Source organism: Puntigrus tetrazona, chromosome 12, assembly GCF_018831695.1.
Source record: "Puntigrus tetrazona isolate hp1 chromosome 12, ASM1883169v1, whole genome shotgun sequence".
Lineage (NCBI taxonomy): Eukaryota > Metazoa > Chordata > Actinopteri > Cypriniformes > Cyprinidae > Puntigrus > Puntigrus tetrazona.
In genome coordinates, this window is record NC_056710.1 from 16014939 (window position 1) to 16032889 (window position 17951).

General features: G+C 38.4%; 1 protein-coding gene across 3 annotated transcripts in view; it reads right to left on the bottom strand.

The window, feature by feature from the left end:
• The window catches only part of rnf213b (ring finger protein 213b), a 28397-nt gene that overhangs the window by 2265 nt on the left and 8181 nt on the right, over positions 1–17951 (bottom strand). For 2 of the 3 annotated variants that reach the window (XM_043253462.1, XM_043253463.1), the window contains exons 22-60: positions 16305–17496; positions 15798–15982; positions 15547–15696; positions 11562–15467; positions 11337–11473; positions 11161–11259; positions 10926–11059; positions 10719–10835; positions 10447–10496; positions 9923–10079; positions 9649–9784; positions 9194–9382; positions 8969–9102; positions 8678–8853; positions 8375–8578; positions 8002–8183; positions 7770–7890; positions 7542–7642; positions 7254–7436; positions 6999–7144; positions 6691–6790; positions 6250–6361; positions 5697–5895; positions 5388–5578; positions 5124–5246; positions 4835–4945; positions 4362–4604; positions 4113–4197; positions 3986–4020; positions 3654–3902; positions 3319–3484; positions 2834–2952; positions 2459–2695; positions 2208–2340; positions 2027–2107; positions 964–1144; positions 498–699; positions 329–406; positions 4–201 (exon numbers count right to left, since the gene is read on the bottom strand). In XM_043253462.1, coding sequence (XP_043109397.1) covers positions 4–201; positions 329–406; positions 498–699; positions 964–1144; positions 2027–2107; positions 2208–2340; positions 2459–2695; positions 2834–2952; positions 3319–3484; positions 3654–3902; positions 3986–4020; positions 4113–4197; positions 4362–4604; positions 4835–4945; positions 5124–5246; positions 5388–5578; positions 5697–5895; positions 6250–6361; positions 6691–6790; positions 6999–7144; positions 7254–7436; positions 7542–7642; positions 7770–7890; positions 8002–8183; positions 8375–8578; positions 8678–8853; positions 8969–9102; positions 9194–9382; positions 9649–9784; positions 9923–10079; positions 10447–10496; positions 10719–10835; positions 10926–11059; positions 11161–11259; positions 11337–11473; positions 11562–15467; positions 15547–15696; positions 15798–15982; positions 16305–17496 — 10542 coding nt within the window. The remainder of the gene's footprint in view (positions 1–3; positions 202–328; positions 407–497; positions 700–963; positions 1145–2026; positions 2108–2207; positions 2341–2458; positions 2696–2833; positions 2953–3318; positions 3485–3653; positions 3903–3985; positions 4021–4112; positions 4198–4361; positions 4605–4834; positions 4946–5123; positions 5247–5387; positions 5579–5696; positions 5896–6249; positions 6362–6690; positions 6791–6998; positions 7145–7253; positions 7437–7541; positions 7643–7769; positions 7891–8001; positions 8184–8374; positions 8579–8677; positions 8854–8968; positions 9103–9193; positions 9383–9648; positions 9785–9922; positions 10080–10446; positions 10497–10718; positions 10836–10925; positions 11060–11160; positions 11260–11336; positions 11474–11561; positions 15468–15546; positions 15697–15797; positions 15983–16304; positions 17497–17951) is intronic. The other variant, XM_043253464.1, reaches the window with a different exon arrangement.

Consider the following 17951-nt stretch of genomic DNA (forward strand, 5'->3'; position numbering starts at 1 on the left):
CACCTCAGCTATGGGGCTTGAGATGTGTTGGTCCATTTTCAATGAGTCTGTCAGATAGGACAGCAGCAGATCTTGTGGTTGTCCACCGGTTTTACCTAAGAAACGTAGCCCAATCTCCACAGCATAAACTGCGTCACACACATCTGTGAATGAACGTAGCATTGATCTCATAGAGCTGAGCACAGAGGCCTTGAGCGCTTCCTGTAAATCAGATAGGAAAAATAAGGCTAATAATATTATATTATATTTTTAAGGTATGACACCTTTAATCTAGAGGCATTTACTCTGCTTAAACTGAACAAAGTGCAAAGACACCAAAGAAACTTACCTGTGGTATTTTGGCTCTGACCTCATTGAGGACTTCTATAAAATTTTGATGGTGTCTCCTCAGATATTTATCAGTGTCCTGCATGAAATTCTCAGTGTTTAGCAGCCATTGAATCTGATCATATATTTAACACTAGCAGGAAAACTAGTTTTAAAATGCGTGGACTCACTGTTTGAATGCGTGGTTTGCCTGCAAAGAATCTTCGGCTGAGTTCTCTCTCAATAGCCTCATGGTCATAGGAGCTCACTGTTTGCTGACCCTTCTCTAGTGTGTAATGGCAGTTAGCTAACACCAGAGGGAGCAACTGCTTTTCTGGGTGACACAGGGCAAGTTGGCTCTCAGACAGAGAAGCCAGTGGCACTTTATAGTCACTGTAAAAGGAAATTAAATTGACATGCATTAATAAGCAAAATTGATGGTGAAAATGATTTCTGGAGGATCATGTGACACTGAAGACTGGAGTAATGATTCTGAACATTCAGCTTTGACATCACAATGTAATAAGAATGTAATAATGTTTCACATATTTGATCAAAAAAATTCAACCTTAGTGAGCATGAGAGACTTCAAAAGAAAAACAAAAATCTTACAAACCCCAAAAGTTTGAACAAACAAGATTCTTCTCAAATACACACCTGTCTCCCTGGTGACAGAGTTTTCTGGCTTCTCGTACAAGACTGTTGTGGGTCTCAGACAGGAGATCTATGATTGCGTGGAGACATGAGCCTGGTCCGTGACGACTCAAGGAGAGAAACTGCCCAGAGCTTTCTTTAGTTATGTCTTTTTCACAAAGTGTAGGATCCAAACCCAAAGAAGCTAAAATAATAACAAACAATATCATACTGTGCATTATAATGTTACAATTATGCCTAGACTCACATGTAGCATTCAAATGTTTGATCTTAGTTTAAGAGGGTTTTTTTATTATTTAAAGCTGCAGTCTATAACTTCTGGTTAAAAATGATCTGAAATCAATTTTTGAGCAACATTCCCAGTTAGTGTTCAAAACTAGCACATTACCTTACCTGGATTCACAAAAATAAGATTAATAATATTTTTTAATTTAAGCGGTACTGATAGATTTTATGGGAAATTGGAGCATCATTTCATGACGTCTGTAAACACAAAAGTTGTACAGGATAAAAGGATATATCGCATGTAAGGATGCTGCAGGTGGTGAATCGTTTATAGCCTTTTCCCAGAGCAGCTGGAATAATTTATAATAATTATAATTCATCATTTCAATGGCAGATTATGTGGTTGTTAGGGATTATGTGTTTATGAAGCACATGTTACTGAAATTAGATTATATTTCAGTATTAATTAGTACCAGATTTTATTGCTCCCCAGTTGGTCAGAACAAAAGCAGCAGACATGTTACTTTTTCAGATGGCAATATATTTGGAAATTCTTTCTGGGTCATAGAATCTGTGATTCCACCGGAATGACCGACATACATCTCAAAACATTAAATTCATCCGCACCAAGAAAAAAATCTGTAAATAACTGCAATTGCAAGTTTCAGTGATGGTGACAAAAAGGCAAAACTTAGGGACTGCAGCTTTAAACAAAAGAGTGTAGAATTTAAAATATTTTCTATTTAAATAGAATAATCAATATTGTGGGTTAATTTCATGGGTTCGACTCAAGAATACGTTTTTTGGATAAAACATCTTAAAACAACCCCTAACAGCTTACCATTATTGGATATTTCCATTCTGAGTTGGTTCCACACCTTCATAAAGATCTCTGCTCTTTCTGACAATAATTTCTTCTGGCCTATTTTCAAACACAAATTAGAGCACAGTAATAGTATTCATCAGTATATAATATATAACACAACTAGTTATGTCCTCTAGTGAGTATAATTATGACAGACCAGCAGGAATGCATTGCAGCAGTGAAGCGATGGTGTGGGTCTGAGTCTCAGAACCTGGTGGAAGCACTTTTGTTAAATCAGACAACAGAGCAGCAAGAGCCGGCAAATGATTCAGCTGTCTTATGCAGTGCACCTAAAAAACAGACAAAAACATGGGAATATAATTCGGTTACAAGTTTAAAGACAACATGAAACTGTGAGAGCAACTTGCATAATGTATAATAGTTTCTTATTTTTTTAGGAGAACCAACCTTATTGATAAAAAGGGCAAGCAGGGGTGCTTGACTTTGACTTATTTGCTGTGAAAAGCTTTCCACTGTTAGGACAGGTGATGGGCTCCAGAAAGCAGAGCTGTGGCTGGGGCAGTCAGTGGGGAGATTAAGGATTTTCTGAGGGTTTCCTCTCAGCACCTTCATCAGGGGACTTCTAGATAGTTGATTATCAGTTGCAATCAGATCCTGTGCTCTTCCCAACATCCTGTTCAAATCCTGAAAACATGAAATTGTATGCATTTAATGTGGTTATGTTACAGAATTTTTACCTGCTCTATTTATTTAATTTATTAAGATTATTTGTGCTTTTCTAATTTTTACACATTCCTGATATACAGCAGTGTCAAGACTCACCTGTAAAACAGGACTGATGACTGATTTACAGACTGTGGTCTCCCACTGCTCTCTCAACTTGCGTGTTGACAGATCCACACCGGCACCTGGTGAAGACATCATAAAATCATAGGTTTTTCCTGGTAATTGAAATATAATAAAATTTAAATATTACACACGCATACACACACACACACATATAAGATTTTCAAATCACATGAGCCAACATTTCTAGATCTTGTTGTGTAACTCTTTAAATCTGTGTCAAAGAGGTTTTGTTTACATAATATGCATATATTTAAAACAATATATATTATTATGTTTATATAAATTTAATAAAAGATTCAAACAATTATAAATACTGCAAAGTATTGAAATAATACAAAAAAACAGTAAAACAATTAATTATTTTCATGTTATACTCTTCTTTGTTACTATCATATGGGTAAAATGCATGCAAAACTAAGAAAAGCTCAAGCAGGCTTATCTTTAAGATAAGAAGATACCTGAGGTGGTCTGTAGAAACATATTCAAGAGAAGATGAATTGTAATGGCAGAGTCATCCAAGTTAAGATTTAAAGTCTTCCCAAGAACCTCCATGTCCTTCTCAAGATGTTGCCAGAGGAACTCAAAGACATTATGAACACTTGGATGGATCATATTTCTGATGCCCTGCGAAGAATCAAAGCCTTTAGAAATAAGCATTGTTTTTATTTTAACACGAGTGGCCTACATATTTCCATTAGCTGTCATTATGTACATATTCAACAATAATAATTTGCAAGCAAAATAACATTTATCAGCAGGTGAACTTTCAGGGTTCCTTCAAACTTTTTTTTACCTGTTGGTTGTTAATGGCCCCTTGCAACATGGCCAGGTGAAGACAGAGACGGAGGACACAAGACTCCGCTGAATTAAGACTTCTGTTTGGGGCTTCAGAGCGGTTTTCAGCATGTCCTAGTATATGTCCAGGTCGTGTCATGTCACGGATTCCATGAGCTTCAATAAAACCTGCCACTGGTTTATGGTTCTGGCCTCCTATCTGGACGCCACAAGTGGCACAATTTGACAAAGCCACTGGTTTGCCACACTAAAATAGTGGAGAATTGTCATCAATTTTCAAGACAAGAGTACCAGTTAATTAAAATAAAAGTTCAAGAAAAAAAATCTCACCTCTCCCACAAAGCATGCATGGCCGTTACAACACACTTAAAATCAGGAAGGAAAGACAAAATCTATTAGGCAGGTGGAATTTAAGGAAATTATGTTTATTTCAACTTCATACACTTCGCACACTCACAGTACATCTTCAGTTTTTTCTCTCCTCTGAGCCACTGCCAGGCCTCACTGGTATTGTCATCAGGCATTGTGGGTAGGAAAGCATCCTAAAAAAAAAGAGAAAAGCAGAGATTTTTCAGTCATCATCATAATCAATTCAAAAGCCACAGTGCATGACCATAATTCAAAATAAACATTATTCGTGTTAAATTAAATACAAATGACTCAAATATGACTTCGATAATTCATATTATTCAAGAAGAACCCTTACTGCCATGTTCTGAGGGTGAGAGGCAATATTGTAGAGGGGACTCAGCAACCTGTTTCCACTGTAAAACACTGCGCTCGCATGCACCAGGAGCTCCAGCACAGGATGACGTTTAGCAGGTACATCTGCTCTGAGACTCAGGTAAGACCCTGGACCTCCAATCTCATTGGATAAGAGAGCAGTGCAGAACTGTCTGGCATGTCCTGTGATGTTCTCTCTAATAAACTCCTCCAAGAACCTGATCTCCTGTTGACAGGGAGGGAAATGTTTAGGTCTGCCAGTGTTTTGCCTAATGTTTCTAAATCTCTTAAAAAAATAAGGCATTTATGCTCAAACACGTTATCCTCGCAGACTAAATGAAGCTCTGATGAACATCACAATAACACTTAATACAAATATAGGCCTACGTGGATTCTAGTTGAATTCTGAATCCTCACTAGTGATTAATAAAATCATGCAACCTGACCAACACTTACCTTTGCTTGAGGCAATACAGCTTTTTCAGGTGACATGAAGCGACAGGTGACCTGCCTGAACACAGCCAGAGTCAGCAGGACGTTTTTTACTGGCCCTGAAACACCGATTCCCTAAAAGAAAAAAGAAAAACGCGAATGAACAATAAAATGTAACAGTAACAAGATGTAATGATGCTTTATCATCGCAGGAATAATACAAATAAAATCACACTATTAACCATTAGACCTTAGCTCACAAAATAATGTTTTGCGTGTGTGTCGTTTATTTAATACAAATGTAGACTCTCACTCTTAATGCTTCTTTGAGTCCATTTGTTGTGCCTTCCTGCATTGCTTCTCCCACTCCATCTCTAAGAATGCGGTATGTCTGATCACAACACAAGAAACGATCCACCTCTGCAGGAATCAACCTCTACAGAAGAGAAAAACAATTATCATAGAGCTGCTATTTTATTATATGTCTTATTAACTCAATTTTGTTATACAGTATATCTCTACAATAAAAAAAAACACCCTAGGAAAACCTTATACAACATCATCTGAACATCCGTACATGAAGCCGTAGTATCTCTGCAGGGAAGATCCATTCAAAATCCGTGCTGCCGATCAGTGCTTGCAGACAGTTCATGCCAGCATGCCTGTTGAGCGCTCGAAGCAGGTAAACCCTGTACCAGTCATTATTACTGTATTCAAACACAGCCTTCACCTGCTCTAAAAGCTTTAGCTCAGCTTCCTCAAAATTATCTGAAAGACCCAAAACACAGTTTGCACAATAAATGTTATTGAAAAAAAGGCCTATTATTCAATTTAGCACTGCAAAATTGCATTGCCATGAACTGGTCAGAGCAGAAGCCCCTCGTACCAGATCTTTTGTTGATAGCCCGAGACATGATCTTGGCAGCAGAGTCCAGACATATTCTGAGGTGACCCATAGACAGTAGAAACTCTGCTGGATCATTGTTTCTGGAAGGTGTCTGTTTACGAGCCAGTCGGCTAAGGAAGTTCGATTTCTCCTTCAAATGTCTGTGATCTCCATGTAATCCAGAACCATACAGGGAATCCTAAATAAACAACAAACCTGCTTTTAGAAACAAACACACAGATTTTAAATAATGTGTCTGAAAGACACATTGCTAAGATACTTAAGATGGCTGCTAAGCTTAAGATGGTGTTTCCAAGTGCTTGCTTACAGGTACAAGCAATTTGCTTTGGGCCCATAGGATTTTTTTTTACCAATTTTGTTGACAAACCAGACAAAAATCATAAGAATTATCACACTTGATGAATCATTCAAGTTCGGGGTACAAACTGTGTTAAGCTCAAAATATAGTACAAGTGAAACTTGCCATATCAAGCACCACTGATAAGTGAATACATGATGCACAAAGCACTTGGGATGCGTGATTATAACACACCTGGAAACAGTTAACAAAGAGGCGGTAGAGTTCAGTTCTGTCCTCCTGGTCCAGAAGATTGTTCTCCAGGTTTTCTAAGTACTTTTGTATATGCTTCTTCACCTGTTTGAAGCTGGAGAGATTATCTTATTGTAAAATGTTCTTGACAAGAGTAAAGGCTAATTCACATTGCACCAATCAGCATTGACAAACACCAGAATATATCACTTGCATGACCTGACATAGGGTGATTGAACATGTTCAAATGGCAAATACACAGATTCAGCAATATTAGTTGGTGTCTGTCAGTGTAGTGCCAATAGGCCTTAAACAAGACTCTGTGGACTGTGGAAGAAACAACTCTCTATATGAAGACAATACTGCATTACTTAATGTCATAAACAAAAGGTCACATATCCCCGGATGTGTTAAGATTTGTATGTTTGGTCTGTATTAGAGCACCTGTTTTGCAGAAGTAGTTTTGGCAGCACAGAGCGCACCACAGGGCTTTGGTCAACACATTCCAAGAAGGGAGTGAGTTCTCTGGTCTTATAAACATCTCCTGTAATGTATACAGACAATTAAATACAAACTTGATAACTTGAAATATGCTTTAATACAAAATGCATGAACCATTTATATGAATTTTAATCAAAATTCACTTCCGTTTTAAAGTTTGAAAGCTCTAGTTTTTGTTTATTGTGAACAGAAGTGCAGAAGCGTACAGAAAATTGATTTCACAATGAAATATTATAAGGAAATCCACCTACCTTGTGCCAAAATGAGGAGGGAGAAAAGCAGCTCCACCAGGTCCTCTGGGGGTTCTTGATCATCAGTCAGACAGAAACGAGAAACCACCTCCAGGAAAAAGGCATTACAGCATGTTCTTATTTCTTTATGCTGCTTCAGGGCTAAGCTGTAACAGGTAAAATTTAGACATTTCACAACAAATCAACAACATAAAGAGGCTAAATGTGCCTTGTATGCCCATTCAGAGCTTACCAAGAGCAAAGAATTAAACTCACTTTATAGCTGTGGAAACAGTGGGCCGGTAGTTGTTCGACAGAGGTTCCCTGCACATGGGACAGAAGTTTGCTCCTCCTCTCTCCGTTGATCTTTTCAAACAGGACAGACAAAATACATGCTCACAAGGAAGCACTGCGGGCTCTGACAGATCTGATCGACAGACAGAGCACTTCACACCATATCTGAGAAGGAAAAAGTATACAAAAAAATAAGTAATGGGTTTATTGTCACATGGCTTTAAATTAAATCAATCATGTCACATAATATATAGCTTAATTCAAGTGTACCGCAGTTCTCTGCTGATGGATTTGTCATGGTAATCATTAAGTATGCGGATGATTTGCTGAAGATTTTCTTTGCTCTTCAAATCAGGAAACCCTTCCATTAGCTATGAGAGAGGAATTATAAGCAGTTTATATGCTTTTTAAAGACTTTTGGGGTGAGGGGGCTACAAGCGACTTCAGTATACCAATGTCTCCTACAAAGGTAATAAACAAAGCAGAGTCTAGACTCACCCCATGTAACTGACTGCAGTGTTTTAGAGTCAGTGCTTTTATCCGGTCATCTCCTACTTTCATCCTAACAACCACCTTTTCAATGAAAGCAGCCACTAGCAGCATCCCCTGCCACACTGACCTACAGAATTAAAACAAAAGACCTTCTGTAAGAAATAATATCTTTTTAAAAACCAAATCATGTTTTTAAATTGTACTGTTTTTTTAATCGGCAATATTTTTCATAGCTCACCTAATAGCGTGCAGGTGTTTGAGACAGCCAGGGCTGCAGAGGGTGCTGTAGTCAGTACTAAGCACTCTCCCCAAACACGGCTGAAGTAGCTCAATTTTTTGCAAGAAGGTCTGGCATTCAGCAATCGAAGTTACAGGTAGGAGCTTTGTTTCTTCAACACAGATACCAACAGCTAGAATGTCCTGTAATAAAATAGAGCAACAAGATCTAAATATTAGCCCCTTTCACACATACAGACATTTTGCTACATAACAGCAATGGAATCTAAATTACCAGCATGTCTAACTAAATCATTTTGCTGATAAACAGACTAAAGCACCCATTATGAATCTGAATCAACTTCATTTCAAATTCATGCACTACTGCCCCTCACCATATCATGGCTTTCTCTCTTTAATCTTTCTTGTTGGATGATGCGGACCAGCTGAGGGTTGACCTGAAGGGCATGGGATAATGTGTCCAGACGTGGGCTGTAGATTTGAGCTGCTACAATGATCCAGGATGGAGAGAGCTCAGGAGTTACAGACATCTCCATCTGCAGAGCATACACACAACCCAGCATTGCACTACTAAAGACCTAAAAGAAAAATCAAACACACACATGGACACATTAGAACATGAAACATGGGACTGTGAAAACAAATGTTACCTGACTAATACAACCTATGTATCTCACCTCAAGCTCTTCTTCAGAGTGAATTTTGAATGACATAAGAATATAATCGGTCAAGTAGCGCTGACCCAACTCGACTTTTTCTCCCTCTGAGAGTTTCTGAATATAGCTGCCGAGTCCACTGCCTGATACAGCACTAATGAACTGCTGAATCCTCTTTTTGATGTCTTGTTCAGTGGCTAAGAGAAAATGTAAAAACAGGGAGTAGTTGCAGATGTTTTATGTATAAGATGTTTTAAATGTAGCATCTGGTTAGCTAAATGGTAGAGTAAGACATAAAACAAAAGACCTTACCTCGCACAAACTCTGATTCCTCCCACAAATTCTGGCAGTATGTTTTTATCAGCCAGCTAAAAGGAGCAACACAACGCTGTTCTGCTTCTCCAATAAACAGGTGACACTGCACATTAATCTCCTGATCTGGAGCGCTAAAAGAAAAAGATCCACCTCATCAGTAGATATTTTAAAACCTCATTCAGTCATGAGTAGGTTTCCTACTGTAGATTTTACAAAAAATACCTTGCATTTTGTGAGACAGTTAGGTCAAGGAGCTGTTGATCTTCAAAGATATCCAGCCAGAACTGGGCCAGACCCTCACTGAGCCCTTCTCCATACAGTAGGTAGAAGTTGCAGTCCCTGTCTAACACTTCTAAAACTCGGGCAAACACTGGAGTCAAAACATCCTGTAGACTGCGCCACAAAGTGTGCCTGAACACAAATGCAAAAATCTTTTACTAGCTTGTTAGTTATATATAATCTGAGTTTGATAGAGTCTGATCATCTACTTCAATATTGGAATTTTCATTTATTTAATGCTGCTATTTGATAATACCAGGCTGACAGCTTTACGTAGGGATGAAATTTGGGCTGTTTTAAAACATCTGATAGATAGATAGATAGATAGATAGATAGATAGATAGATAGATAGATAGATAGATAGATAGATAGATAGATAGATTACAGTACTGCAGTACCGAAGTGTTCCACCTTCATGCAGAGCTTCACGGTTTTTTGCTAGTCTATAAACCCAGTCTTCTGCATTAGGAATCAGTTCCTCCTTCCGCATCAGTGCAAACATCAGCCTCCTAAGCAACACTTCTTGGAACCGTACTGAAAATACATATGAACATTTGTGAATTAAGATTATAACAAATTGTGAATTAATATTATAATTTATCACAGTTTCTATTTTCAGTAGTAATTGACATGTAGAGTCCAGTGGCTTAACAATGGATAAAAGCAGCTAACCTCCTATCCGCCCAGGGTCACCTCCCAGAAGGCCAAGCAATATGTTCATGCGCTCCATACTCCTGGAGGTTTTTTTGCCTGTATCTCTCAGCAATGAGACAGCTTTTTGGGTGCAGGATCTCAATAAAGATAAACTGTGTAGATGCACTGAAACTTCCTGTCAAACAATTAAACACAGCATGTCTGTCAGAAGCTATGAAATTTGTCATCTCTGATATATACACTGCAAAAAATTTTTTTTACTTGTTTTCAGCCAAAATATTTTAAATCAAGAAGCATTTTTTGCTTGAAACAAGCAAAATAATCTTATTTCAAACAGAAAACAAGATTATTTTGTTTACCCCACTGGCAGATTATTTTGTTTGTTCTAAGCAAAACTTTTTAAAAACAAGACAATAATTTTTGTCTAGAAAACAATTTTTTTAAGGATTTCTGGATATTTTGGCTGGAAACAAGACAAGAAATTTAAGTCAGAAAAGCATTTTATGTTTAATCCAATCTATTGCAAGCTTAAAGCAGTTTACCTTCTCACTTTCTGGTCGACCTATATAAATTTCCTCTGATTTGTTGACATCTGTATATATAAATAAATATATAAACACACACACACACAGGTAGAATTCTTTTTGAGGAAAACTTGAGTTGTGCCTGCTTGTGCAAAGTTTAGCTCAGCCATACAGGGTGTCGTTAGGGTGTTTTAGGGATTAACTCTAAATATGGCTTTCTGGTATTGGTATTCTTTTAGAGTATTGTTTAAATGTTGCTGGCAGGATGTAATTGTTGGTACCTTACGTACCTGAATCAACTTTATGGGAGATGAGTTTACTTATAGGTATTCCACAAAAAGCCTTAAGGTTTAAGCTCATGTCACCAGAATCTCTGAGGTCATCAATATGTGCAGATAGCCAAACTCCTTTAGTAAAAAAGACACGTGATAAGAATGTTATTTGACAATATCTAAACACATCACTGAAGGTTTACCTGCTGAAATAAATACACTTACCTCCTTGAAAGCCAATGTACTTGTTGCCACTTGTTCTACAATGCTCCCCAATTCGGGAGAGCTTTGTGATAAACACAGTGTAGAAGTTGCACTCATCTGACTTTAATGACAAGATTTCATTCATGGTACAGTACCTAATGTAAGAGGAGTGACAGAAAATGTCATTAGATGAAGCCTCTGGCTCCTATTATATGGGTTACTAATACATTTAAATCTGATTTAAACAGCATCCTACTTTGCTGAAGCAATTAGTTCGTTTTTGCACAAAGACTCTTCCATGTCCATTTGAACCAAAAGAATGTGCAGAGAAAGTCCAGATTCTCTCAGGAAGGACCTTTGGAGAAGAAATACACCATTTTAGAAATTGTTGTGCAAGGTACTGAATAAAGTCTATAATACTATAAACATTACCTTATCTTGTTGCAAAAAGAAGCTTCTGTGTCAAATTGGTGTAAAGAGAGCAGAAGAAACCTTTCAGTGGACAAGCCCAAAGCTGGGGCAAGATTTCTCACATCAGCACCAGTCAGAAGATTGGAGAATGTGGTTATCTGGTTGCAAAAAAAAATATTCTGCAAGGTAAACTTACCTAGTAGGTATAAGACATTAAACAAAATCAAACTTTTGCAAAAGTATTACCTCCAAGAATCTGTTCTTATCTTGATCATTTTTGTTCAGATGGCTGTCTAATAGGTCTCTGAGAGACTGATGGCTTTGCTGATGAAAATACATTCTCTGAATTTTGTCTTTCTCTTGATTTCCAAATTCTGAATACTTTAATCTAAGTACTGAGTCTGGTGAGGCACAATTCAAGAGAAGGCTTTTGGCAGTTTCATAGACTTGCTTTTCCTCTTCTATGGTTTTGTCTCTTGCATCACTGTTAACAGGATTTTCATCATCTATTTTCACAAGTTCTGAAGCATCTCCAAGAGTTTCTGTGCCTTCATAAACTTCTGCATCCTGTATCTTGTTGTCAACTTCCATTGAGGCACCTTCTCCTTCCATTTCCACCTCCTCCTCATCAAGGAATTTGTTCATTTTGTCTTGAGACTCTGTCATATCTTCATCTTCATCAATGTGATGAGCCTCACTTTCCTCTTCCTTCATATATACATTCTTGGCCACCTTATTATTAGAGCCCTCTTTACTTGGTTCACTGATTTCATTACCACACTTCAGAATGCAGTGGAGTTCATTGTTTTGAGCAGCTTTATCGCAGTCCTGTTTTTTTATTTTCTCTAAAGCCTGCAGAAGTGCACTGGCACAAGCATCACCATGGAACCCAACAAAGGAATCTGATAAGCTGAATTTTGCTTCAGTGGATTGATGAACTTTTGTGAAGTCTTCTGCCCACTGTTTGAGTTTTTCTAGAACTCTGTGCTGCCAGGGAGTTAAATCTGTACTCCTATCAACTTTGTGCTTCTCCAGTCTGTTTTTAAGTGGAACAGGAAACTTTTTGTAGACTTTTTCCTGGTCCTCCACCACAACCAGTCTGAAGTCTTTGTGAACTCGACACTTTACTCTATGTGAACCAAGTCCCAAGTCAACATAATTCTGTCCACTGAAGCAGACATAGTATTGATTCAAGGCATCATACAGGCTCTCATACAAATTGAGGAGATTTAACAGGATGACAGTTCGACCTGTCTCCATGCATGCCTTTATTCTACTCACATTGCGACATATCTGGGCATACTCCTGGTCTTTAGGAAATCCTGATCCAAAGACAATTTCAGGGCATATATTGGTGTCCTTGGAGAAAATGTGCTGTTGGGTAATGTACAAAGCAGCATTGTTAGTTGTCAGCAAAAGAAGGTATCGGCACTCTTTGTCACTGTTGCGTTCAAGATTTTGTTCAATCATTTTCAGTGTACTTGGCCTTTGGACCTCAGTGTTCTGAAAGATATCCTGATAGCAAACAAGAGGATCAAAATCATCCTTTTGTCCACTGAAGTTTCTCAACACAGCCTCTGCCAACTCATTGTCAGATGGCTCTTGATCTAAACTGTTGACTGTTGCAAAAATCATTTTCACCAAGCTATAATAATCTCGGAGTCCAAAGAACTGTTCACTGTCACTTTTACAGATGTCTAGATAGCCTTTTGCTAACTTTGGGAAGAGGTGCTTGATTTTGAGAAGAATGTTATGAGAGGATGAGCAGATTCCTTCAGCTGTCTCTACTAAGTCTTTCTCGCTTGGATCCCAACGAGACACAAAAATACCTCTGTTCATTTTTGCTGGATCAAGAGCCCAGTTTGAGATGCCAACAAACCCAACTTTCATATGTGGCTGTGGGTTATCACTGTCTATGCATCCATCCTCTAAAAGAGGATGCAATGTCTTCAGTGGCATCTTAGGAGAGTCCTCTGCAAGTCCTATTTCATCTAGAACAACTACTGACACATACTCATCTAAGTTCTTGTCCTTTTGGAAACGGGCACAGTTCCGAAAGGTTCCAATGATTCCTTCAGGGCTTGAGTGAGGGCTGCATTGAAAAGACACCATATGAACTTCCTTAAATTTCTTAAATAAGTCACAGTGAGAGGCCTGGCGCTGCATTGCATCTGCTACAACAGTCTTAGCAAGAGATTTTGAGCTCCCTGGCTTACCAACGAGAAAGAGTGGAATTCTCAACTCAATGCAGACCACCATGAGGAAGACATTTTCTTTCAGTGCCAGATTTTTGGCAATTGTATCTCTTGTTTGGATTTTCTCAAGAAGAAAGTCTTGGCATGAAGTTATCTCCTGCTCCAGTGACTCTTTGGAGTTGAAGGGACAAGGAAAGCAATTGCTCATAGTCGCTAGGTATGTTTCTTTGTTTTCAAGTGATGGGTAATAGCAAACGCCTATTGCAAGCACCAAGCACTTCAAGGTCATCAGCTCAATTTCAGTTCTGTGGCAACCTGGAAAAAGATCAATTCTGTGGTTGTAAAACCAAACTAGGACACACATTGATCTCTCCACATCCCTGAGACTTACAAAGCTGCATTCATCTGCTTGGCAGCGCATGTATCTTTGTGAGGTAGCCAACACTTTTGTTATCACATCATGGCATGCACAAGGCAATCCATGATCTCTTATTTGTTTCTGCACAATTTGACAGATATAAGAGAACTCAGTGGAATCACTTAATTGTCCAAAATCCCATACCAGGGGGACCATGCTTGGTGGTAAAGGGTGCACACGGTATACAAGCTGTCTCATGGGAATTTTACCAAGGCGATCCTCTGTTTCTTCAGCTTTTACTCTGTATCCTAGCCCAGCACGCTCCAATCGCTCAATCATTCTGGGTGTGTGTCTTCTGTATGGATTGCAAGCAGCAATTATTTTCAGACCAGAATTTTTCTTCAAAGGGTACCCTTGTACAGTTTTGTCACATAGCACTTCTTTAATGGCAAATATTGCGTCGGTTGTGTTGGCTTCATCAAAAAACAAAACTGTGTCAAGTTTATATTTTTTACGATTGTTTTGAGCAAGTTCTTCTGCTTCCCGCACCTTCCTATAGATTACCTCAGAAGTAGTACCTCCATGAACTTTGACTAATTTCATGTTTTCAACATCTCTGCCTTCACGTTGCAGATCACAGAGAAAGCGTATAAGCCGTGTCTTCCCACAGCCAGTTTCTCCCATGATGATTACTGGAATCTCACATCTGAATCTCATATGAATAGCTAACATCTTCATGACGTTGTCAGCAGTGAGTTCATACGTAGGGTCTGGATCAAATTTTCCTTTTTCCCAGCCTTTTTTGGCACCAACGACAAGGGAAATTTTTTTAATCTTGTCTTCTCTGGACAGGTCATCAAAGTTCTCAGAAAGGTTAATTCTTTGTCGCTCAATGTCTGAAAAGAGCTCTTGTGTCATCACATTTCCCATTAACATTTTGCCACTTCTTGGGTCAACTGCATTAAGAATTGTCCCACTTTTCTTGACATGGAATCCTAAGAAAGACATGGTGAAATGGTCTGCATTGAAAAAGATGTATGGGTGTGGTTCGTTCTCCCATCGTTTTCGATTAAATAGTTTAGCAAGGATCTCTTCCTCATCCTCATTCTCAGACAAAAAGGTGGGGCTCTCATCAGAGATGTCAACAGATGGAGAGGCAAAGTCTCGAGCCATGTGAATCATGAATTTTACAATAAAGTCCTTGAAGCCACTTAAATTGTCAGCAAGGAAGTCTGGATCACAAAACAAAGAATTCTCACAGTCTTTAAGCTGCAGGTTAAGAAACCAGGTAAAGTGCTTTAATTCTGCCCAGGAAGGGTCTGTCAGGCCGTAGTTTGATAAAAGATGATGGAGACAGTCAACTGGATCACCTTCTACAGACTGAGCTTGATACTTGAAACGATCCAAGTTCATACTCCTGTTGAATCTTTTCAAGTATTGGTAGGGTCTCTGAATGGCCTCACTTTTAAACTCTTCATTATCCATTAGTGGATCTAAGAATGTGTACCCCCCTTTTTTTCTTTTGATCTCCAAAGCTTTGACATCTTTAGGAGGTCTGCAGAAGATAGTAGGAAGTGCATGCAAAAACCCATTGGTTGTCTGTAAAAAAAAAAAAGCAGGTTAATGCCTGTAGCTCAAAGAACAAAAAGTTACCAAAATGGAAAAAGTTGGTTTGCACCTCCATCTGTGTTTGACTTTTTTGAACTTGTTGAAGTGCTTCAACTGTCACCAAATGAGCTGCATTCCTCCTCCATATAGTTCCTTTTCTGTCACTAAGACATCCTAGAATGAGCAATTTGAATAGGAATTCCTCGGAGCCATGACGTAACTGACATAAAAAGAAATATGGTCAGACAAACTATAAGTGACCCACAGTTAGTACTGTATATAATGCATGTTATGGTCTATAACTATTTTCATAAAACATACTGCTGCAATATCAATGTGCAACAACACAGGGTCCTGCTCTTTCAGTGGAGCCAGTCTTTCAGACAGGGTTTGGACAAATCCATCCATGTCAACGCAGGGCTCAGTGAGTCTGATTGTAACACATGTGGCTGTTGAAAACTCTTTTCTGAACTGCTCAAATAGACGCTTGACATATAGTGATTTTCCTGTACCAATAATAGGAAAAAATTATAGAGAAAAAGAAAAGAATATCATCATAATGTTTGTTAAGGGCAAATTGGTAAATAGTAAAAATCATTTTACCATACTCCAATTAGCAACATGAAACACCTATTTTACTTCCACAACACATATTTAATGACATTTTAGGACACATAGAGGAAAGAGATTTGAAAATAAGAGGTATTCATAAGTTTAAAAAAACACTTTCTTTTTTACAATAACATGCACTTCTAAATTATGCACATTAAGTCAAGAAAATGCATTAAACAATTAAAGGGACTTAGATATCTAAAAATCAAAACATACCAACAGCTGGACGTTTGGATGAAATCATCCAGACCGAGAGTTGTCCTGGATAGGCTTCTGAGTAGGGAACAAGCTTAAATGGGATGCGAAAGTGATGATGAAGATAGTTTCTAATTCTTTCTGTAGATAAACTCAGACCTGCTTGAACTTTATAGTTGCTAAAGAAGGAAGGAACATATTTATCCTGGTTTACAGGACAGAGCATCACTAGACGGTAATGAGGCCCAGCACTCCTTTCTAGTGTTTCAAAGCATTCCACCAGTGTCACACTCACATCATAAGTCAATGAACCTGGATTGACCAATGTGTATATTTTCTTATGATTGCTTGCAGTGCCTTGGGATCCTAGACATCGGCGGAGGAAAATCTCCACCTCCTCTTCCGTTGTCTCCTCCTGGCACATTAATACCTCATCGGTTGTTGGAAGAGGATGCTCTGGACTCTCTGTGTAAAAAGATAGAGTTGTGCTAATCAGTTCTTCAACAGGGCACTGGACAAGGTTTGGCCTTCCCTCTTGTAAAATAGGAGGTATCTTGCGTTTGATGTGCATTTGATTCATGTCAGCCAGACTGGAGAGGAATCTTCCAAGTGTTTCGAGATCCACATGGTGGGTAAGGAACCTGGACATGTTCTCTTTAAATTGCTGCCACAAGTCCTCTAAGCATTCAGTACCAACATCTAGTAAACTGAAGCTCAAAGGCAGGTCAAAATCACAGTTTTGTTCTGATTCCTTTGCCATGTCGTCTTGTATCATAGATTCTGTCTCTATTGCTTTTTCAAAGGCCTCTCTTATGTCATTTAAGTTACAATCTGGTTTAATAGGAGTCAAAAGATGCCACATTTGTTGTGGCACAGACTTCCTATTGATGCCAAAACTGTTGATCCATTCGCAAAGAAAAACTATTTGCTCTGAGGTGTAATGATTCAGTGCATAGTACTGAGAGCGTGTCTTTGTTACTTGGTTATGCCAATCTTTATGAAAGTTCTCCAAAGAGCGACAGAGTTTTTGAAGCTCCTCTTCAACCTCCCCATGATATGCAATACACTTGCTCAACAGGGTAAAGCTAACTTGAACGCAGGGTTGATCTTGGTGGTTGCATTTTATCTGTGCCTCCCAGTTTCGGAAGAGCATATTGCCCGATGTGCGCAACTGAAGAAGAATGCGGCCCATCCTCTGGACTCCTTCAAAAACCTACAAAATGAAAACAGAGATAAGACTCCACAAATCGAATGCCCATTTATTTGAATAAACTGATGCAGATTTAATTTTATTGGAACTTTAATTTTTTCAGACATCAGTAGTTAAATTGGTCGTATGATGGAATGTCAAATTTTCCTTTCTCTTTGGAGTGTCAGTGCATAGATAAGATCCCTAAAGTTGCAAGTATCAAAACCAAAGAGATATTGTTAATAAAACATCACAAAGACATCACAAAGTGGTGACGTGTTTTCATAACAATGCCCAAATGTTTTCTATTATTATTCTAACTGTAGTGGTCTGGACACGGTGTGTCGTTGTGAAAATGAAATTACTTTTGTTGTGATTCCATAAGAGGACACAACTAGGAATCAGTTGTCTTTACAACACTGTTCAAGAACAGTCCAACACAAATATTAGAGTTTGTTCAATATACGGAAGACAATTAT